Raw genomic sequence first — 7,273 nt, 5'->3', positions numbered from 1 at the left:
AACCCAGCATTTTTTAGAATGCAAGTAATAACTAAAAACTCTAACAATGTTGATAATAAATTCCATTTATTTTTAAGATTTTATTTTGACAGTTACACATTTAGAAAACATAAACGTGAAAAGGACTACATCACCATTACTGTGTGTAGAACCTTTAAAGAACCATCATTTTATAGTAAAAAAAAAAGAAAAGAAAACTCCATAGTGAATCCAGTGAAGCTTAATGATTAATAAAAAGCAATCAACTGCCTGGAAGATCAACATTTAGCCACTGCTTGACGTTTTGAAAACGGTAACATTTTATCTTAATAAACGAATAAATTAATGAATTACAGAAAGAATGTGTAAAATGTGAGGAAACGCCTGAGGAAAGTATTTTAAAACTCTATAGGTGAAATAACAATAACAGTCTGATAACGTTCTCTGAGTTCTGTTTCAATTAACAGTTTGTCGAGATAAGGAAGGCTAAACAACGATTTAACCCTTAAAAAGTTTCTTATCGTTGGTTCACATTTGTTTGGAGCAGTGAATGAAGAGCCGTGTGTGTTTTGTCTGCGCGTGAACGCGTCTTCCGTGAGGGGCGTGGACGCGCCCTGTCCTGAGCGCACAGTGCGCGTACAGCAGGCGCGACAGACAGAAGTGCGCGCCTCGCAACTCCAAAACAAAAATATGGGGCTTGAAAAGGAAAAAATGGAGACCAGTGTCATTATGGATGAGGATGAATTCAATAGATCGATCGAACCTATACTTGGAAAAAAACCGAACGTGTATTCAGAGGAACCGGATAGAGATCCTAAAGATATCAACGCGCACCTAAAGGTGAGTGACAACGCGAGACTTGTGTACTATCACTTACATACCATGACTTATTTGTAAATACCTGCGTCTAAAACTGACTAAACATGAGAGATACAAACGCTAATAATGTGGCTGCATTAGTTTCTTTCGGTGTGAGGAGAAGTATTTTCGCGCACCGCCATTCAGGTGTATATTAATACGTTTTCGGAGTGAGTCTGTTTTATTTGAATAAGTGTAATTGCACATGCGCGATATTAATCTTTTCTCTTTTTTTCCAACTTAGTTTTGAGTACTTTATTGGCATAATTGTTTTGCATACAATACTGCATCAGTACACACGCTAACAGAAGAAAATACATGTAAATGAAGCTTCCAGCCCAGTAGTTTTATATAAACGATAATAACAAAATACAATAAATAAAATACTTAACAACACTCACAAGACTGTTGTATTGAATATCAGCACAGGTGTGATTCAGCTGCTGATAAGTTATTATTAATTTCAGAAATGTGGGCTAATTCCATAGTCTAAATACTTGGTTTATTATTGATTTATTATTTTTCATGTTTGAATTCACAGGTTGGTTTTGAAGACATCATTGCTGAGCCCATCTCCGCACACAGCTTTGACAGAGTGTGGATTGGCAGTCATGCTGTGTTCGAGCTGGTTAAATACATCTTCTACCGGATCCTCACCACGTTTCTGGCCATTCCCATGGCATTCATCGTAGGAATTGTTTTCGGGATCCTCAGCTGTATACATATTTGGTATGAAAAGGCTTCTTGTTGGGGAAGGCTGTTGGCTCTCCGTTGTATTTTCCACAGCCCAATTGCAGAATATTTGCCTTGGCCACTACCCACTTAGATAAAGACTGGCATTTAAAAAAGTACCACAGAGAAAGTCTTGCGTGTTGGTTTTGTAGAGCACAGGTGGGCCTGCATTTCCACGGTGGAAAAATCCGTGCATAACTCACATTGGATTGTTAGCATTCTAGTCAAGTGTTTTTCTCCGGCCTCTTAGCGGTTTGACACATGCAGGCAGAAACTTGGCACAACTTGACCCTTTGTGTAGTTTAGATCAGGAGTGATTTCAGGGTCAGTGTTCCTGAGGTGCCATATTAGTACATGTGGATGTTTGTAAACGTAACAACCCAGCGGTAGAAGAGTGACCCCATTAGTTTAGGAATGAGTAGTCTTGACAAAGCCAGATAAGATCTAATGTCAAGATGTCAGTGTAGCTCAAAAGGAGCAGAGAGGTCTACTTGTTAAATATAGCAAGTCTAAGGTGGTATGTTGGGTGACAAATTCTGAGGCGGGTGTCTTTTCTACTTTACTAAATGTCTGTACTCTGAATTTTAGCTTGGTATGTGCTAAAACAAGTGAAAAAGTAAGTAATTATCACAAAGACTGTTGAATTGGCATAAATTGGCTGTTTTTACTTCTGCATCTAGCTAGAATTCTATAGCAATATCTAAGCAATTGCATAACAATGTGCTGAAATGATCTTGCCAATCTAAGCTGATTATGACTTTAATGATGCTTGGTAAGGAGTGATTACATTTTCCAAACTCATCCATCTATCAACACCCTAGTAGCCACCTAAAACATCAAGTTTAGTGCCAAAAACCACATGCAACCTTAACAACTACCTAGGTCGCCAAGCATAGTGCTAAAACCGCACAGAACCTTAGCAAATGCGTAACCATGTTGATCAGCAAGCACATTGATAAAAAGGTCACAGAATCTTTACAAACATATTACAATGTCCTAGAAACACAGAGTATAGTGCTGAAAAACCACATTGAACCTTAGCAACTGCATAGCACCACTCTTAACCACTACCTAGATTGCCAGGCATAGTGCTAAAAAACACACAGAACATTAGCAACTGCATAGCAATGCCCTAGTATTAAATAACGCATAGTAATAAAATAATGCAGAACTGCAGCAACTGCATAGCAATACCAACGACCCAAACGTGCTAAAAACACACAGAATCTTAAAATGCCTAAGCAAACTTCTAGAACACCAAGCAAAGCACCATAGCAGTACCCTAACAACACCCTAGAACACCAAACAAAGTGCTAAAAATCATAAAACTTAAAACCATACAGAAATGTAGCAACTGCATAGAAACACCCTAGCAACCACCCAAACATAATGCTAAAACACACAGAACCTTAAGAAAATGCAAGAGCAACATTCTAGAACACCAAAGAAAGTGCTAAAAATCACTCAGACCCTAGCAACTGCATAGCAACACCCTAACAACACCCTAGAACACCAAAGTGCTAAAATCACTCAGACCATAACAACTGCATAGCAACACCCTAACAACACCTAGAACATCAAACATAATGCTTAAAACCACACAGAAATGTGGCAACTGCATAGCAACACCTTAGCAACCACCCAAACATAGTGCTAAAACACACAGTACATTAGCAACTGCATAGCAACGCCCTAGTATTAATAACACATAGTAATAAAATAGTGCAGAACTGCTGCAACTGCATAGCAACAGCATAGCAACGTCCCAAACATAGTGCTAAAAACACACAGAATCTTAAAATGCTAACGCAAACTTCTAGAACACCAAGCAAAGTTCTAAAAATCACTTAGACCCTTAGCAACTTCATAGCAGTACCCTAACAACACCCTAGAACACCAAAGTGCTAAAAATTACTCAGACCCTAGCAACTGCATAGCAACACCCTAACAACACCCTAGAACACCAAACATAGTGCTTAAAACCACACAGAAATGCAGCAATTGCATAGCAACACGTTAGCAATTACCCAATCATAGTGCTAAAACACAGATCCTTAAGACAATGCCTAAGCAATTTTCTAGAACACCAAACAAAGTGCTAAAAATCATTCAGACCCTAACAACTGCATAGCAGCACCCTAACAACACTCTAGAACATCAAGCATAGTGCTACACCCTACCAACCACCCAATCATAGTGATAAAAAATACAGAACCTCAAGAAAATGCCTAAGCAACCTTATTGAACACCAAGAAAAGTACTAAAAACCACTCATAATCTTAGCAACCACATAGTAATGCCTTAGCAACCACCCACAACACTGAGTTTTGCAATCCAATCAGTTCCTATAGAAAATGTGCACATTCTGTTCAGTTATATATTAGGTTACTATTATAAACAGAGAATTTTCCTAATATTTAATCTTGTAAATACTAAGTTTATTCAAAATAAGCCATTAGACTGTAGATGATGGAGGATTTTACATATTATCTCACCTTGCCTCACCTCACTCATGCTGACTGACAGATCTTGCATATGTGCTGAATGTTAACAACATGAAAGGTGATGATTATTGAAAGCATCTGATATGAAGGTTAATGCTTTGAACACAATCCAGGCTATATTTTAACCCCGGACAAAGAGAGATGACAAATTCACCTTGATATAACTGTTATGTAAGTCTTTTATATCAGCACACGTGATGATGAGCTGTTTTCCCTCCACAGGGTGGTGATGCCAGTGATCCACAGCTGCATGATGACACTGCCCTCCATCCACGTGATCTGGACCAGCCTGATGGACATGTTTATTGGGCCGTTCTTCCTCAGCATTGGACGGTGCTTGTCGTCCATTAATATCAAGACTCTGCAAAACTGAAGTGTTGCAGAATCACTTGTCACATTTTTTTGAGGTTTATTAGCTGAAGGATCATTTATCTTTGACTTCTGAAGCACAGAGAAGAGAAAGAATTTTCTTTCATTTCAATGCACATTTGCAATATTCATTCCGTTGTTTTGTTACTGAAACGTCAGCCTCGTACTGGGTGGCGTCAGTGGTAACATGCTTTTTCAGTACTGTTATGTAAGTCTACTTAAGCTTTTGTATTGAATATAATGCAAGACTTTTCAAAGATTATATTGTAATGATTGAGATTTTAGCCTTAAATGAATATTTGCTGAAAATGAAAGCACACTCAGGCCATTCAAGATGGACTAATGTTTTATGGATTATTTTGATGATATTATCAACTGTGTAGACTCTCATTCTGACGGCACCCATTCACTCTAGAAGATCCATTGGTTGAGCAAGTGTAGTAATGCTAAATTTCTCAAAATTTGTTTGGAAGAAGAAACTCATCTACATTTTTGAGCATCTGAGAGTGAGAAAATTGTCAGCAAATGTTAATTTAAGGATAAGATGCAATAAGCGCATGATGTTCTTGTAAGGAAAAAATGATGCAACTTCTTCCAATAGGGCTGTAGTGTTGTGCAATTGAGTTAATATTTATTTGGAGATGATTTATCAAGATGAGCAAATTAGATGATTTGATGGCATTTCAAGTGTATAAACTATTTATGATTTTAGGTACATTCCTATTATAAAGAGCTTTTCTATATTATAACATTCTGTATTAATGACTTTTATTTTATATTGAATTTTATATTGCTAAAAAGCGTCCGAGTGACGATTAGTTTGACTTGCAAAGCCACATGTGACATGCTGTTTGCCATTGATTGTGCTTTGTTAGTGGCTGCGTGGAGCAAATGGAATATTTGACTGTGCAATGGAACATTAGAGGCTCAGGTGCCGTTTCCTCGCCCCTGTTGAATGATGTCATGTAGCAAACATGCTGAACGCTGCTCAGCTTATGAAAGACAGAGCTAAATGTCTCTCAGTTCAGCAAATAAAATTATTTTTAGAAGTTAAAGGACGGATTGTTTTCTTTGCTGAGAGACCATACGATGGAGTTCAGTGTGTGCCACATGGAATGTTAACATGACAAGATTTAACATCTTGTGCAATGAGAAAAACCCTCCGGGTGACATTCAACGCAGCAGATATGCCTGAGGATAACCGTGTACCCGCATAAAAAGTGTATGTTTTTTGTAGAAGGGTCTGAGAGTTTATTTGAGTTCATAACAGCTAGATTTTATTTAATGTTTAATTACGCATTTAACTGGATTTTGTCAGTAAGTTGCAATACTTCTGTTTTAAAAGAATATACAGTTGAGGTCAAAAGTTTACATACACCTTGCAGAATCTGCAAAATGCTAATTATTTTAGCAAAATAAGAGGGATCATACAAAATGTATGCTATTTTTTATTTAGTACTGACCTGAATTAGATAGTCCAGAAGAGAAAATAATAGTTGAATTTATAAAAATGGCCATGTTCAAAAGTTTACATACACTTGATTTGTAATACTGTGTTGTTACCTGAATCATCCACACCTGTTTTTTTTTTTTTTTTTAGTGATAGTTGTTCATGAGTCTCTTGTTTGTCCTAAACAGTTAAACTGCCTGCTGTTTTTCAGAAAAGTCCTTCAGGTCCCACAAATTCTTTGGTTTTTCAGCGTTTTTGTGTATTTGAACCCTTTCCAACAATGACTGTATGATTTTGAGATTCATCTTTTCACACTGAGAACAACTGAGGGACTTGTATACAACTATTACAGAAGGTTCAAGTGCTCCAAAAAGAAACACAATGCATTAAGAGCAGGGGGTGAAAACCTTTGAAGCTTAGTAAATTTAACTTATTTTGTCTTTTGGGAAACAAGTATCTTCTGTAGCTTCTGAAGGGCAGTGCTAAATAAAAAAAAAAAATATATATATATATATATATATATATATATATGGTATTTAGGCAAAATAAGAAAAATATATGGAAGTCCTTTCCGCCATTGAATAAAAAATGAAAAAGGTAATTACGACTTCTTAGCGACACCATACAGAAATCTTTTTTTTTTTTGCAATTGCAAGTTTTCCATCACAGTTCTGACTTCTTTCTCAGTTATAAAGTCAGAAATATAAAGTAAGAATTGCAGGATATAAACTCAAAATTGCAAGAAATAAAAGAATTGCAATATAAACTCACAATTCTGACTTTTTTCTCGCCATTGTGAGTTTATATCATGCAATTCTGACTTTATATCTCGCAATTGCAGCTTTTATCTCACAATTCTTTTTTATCTCACAATTCTGAGAAAAAGAAGTCAGAATTGTAAGATAAAAAGTCACAATAACGTTTTTGTGTTTTTTATTTAGTGGTGGAAACAGGCTTCCATAAAAATGTACACATCTTCATTGTTCAAAAGTTTACAGCCCTGGCTCTTAATGCATTGTGTTTCCTTTCCACGCCAAAGAATTTGTGGGACCTGAAGGATTTTTCTGAAAAATAGCGGGCAGTTTAACTTCAGGACAAACAAGGGACTCATAAACAACTATCACTATACAAAACAAAACACAGCTGTCAGGTAACAACACAGTATTAAGAATCAAGCGTTTGTAAACTTCTGAACGGGTCATTTGTATAAATTCAACTATTATTTTCTCTTGTGAACTATATGTAAACATCTTTTATGTTAAATATATTATTCAGGTCGGTGCTAAACAAAAAAATAACATGCATTTTGTATGATCCATGAACATTTTTCAGATCCTGCAAGGTGTACGTAAACTTTTGACTTTTCAACTGTATTTTTTTG

At 36.4% G+C, this 7,273-nt stretch overlaps 1 protein-coding gene across 1 annotated transcript; it reads left to right on the top strand.

Moving 5' to 3' along the window:
- The first annotated feature begins 567 nt into the window (after nucleotides 1–567).
- cav2 (caveolin 2) lies at nucleotides 568–5,497 on the top strand. The gene is made up of 3 exons (XM_051100371.1): nucleotides 568–819; nucleotides 1,379–1,566; nucleotides 4,296–5,497. The coding sequence occupies exons 1-3, from the start codon at nucleotides 670–672 to the stop codon at nucleotides 4,444–4,446; spliced, it is 489 nt and encodes a 162-aa protein (XP_050956328.1). The 5' UTR covers nucleotides 568–669; the 3' UTR covers nucleotides 4,447–5,497.
- Nucleotides 5,498–7,273: the final 1,776 nt, after the last annotated feature.

The sequence above is a fragment of the Labeo rohita genome, chromosome 25, assembly GCF_022985175.1.
Source record: "Labeo rohita strain BAU-BD-2019 chromosome 25, IGBB_LRoh.1.0, whole genome shotgun sequence".
Classification (NCBI taxonomy): domain Eukaryota; kingdom Metazoa; phylum Chordata; class Actinopteri; order Cypriniformes; family Cyprinidae; genus Labeo; species Labeo rohita.
This window is presented reverse-complemented; position numbering and strand designations above follow the sequence as displayed.

Bases quoted from the DNA above. Each gene is read 5' to 3' on its own strand.
- cav2 (XM_051100371.1), top strand. From the start codon at position 670: ATGGGGCTTGAAAAGGAAAAAATGGAGACCAGTGTCATTATGGATGAG. The intron at 820-1,378 runs GTGAGTGACAAC...TTGAATTCACAG, and splicing joins ATATCAACGCGCACCTAAAG to GTTGGTTTTGAAGACATCAT. The intron at 1,567-4,295 runs GTATGAAAAGGC...TTCCCTCCACAG, and splicing joins CTCAGCTGTATACATATTTG to GGTGGTGATGCCAGTGATCC.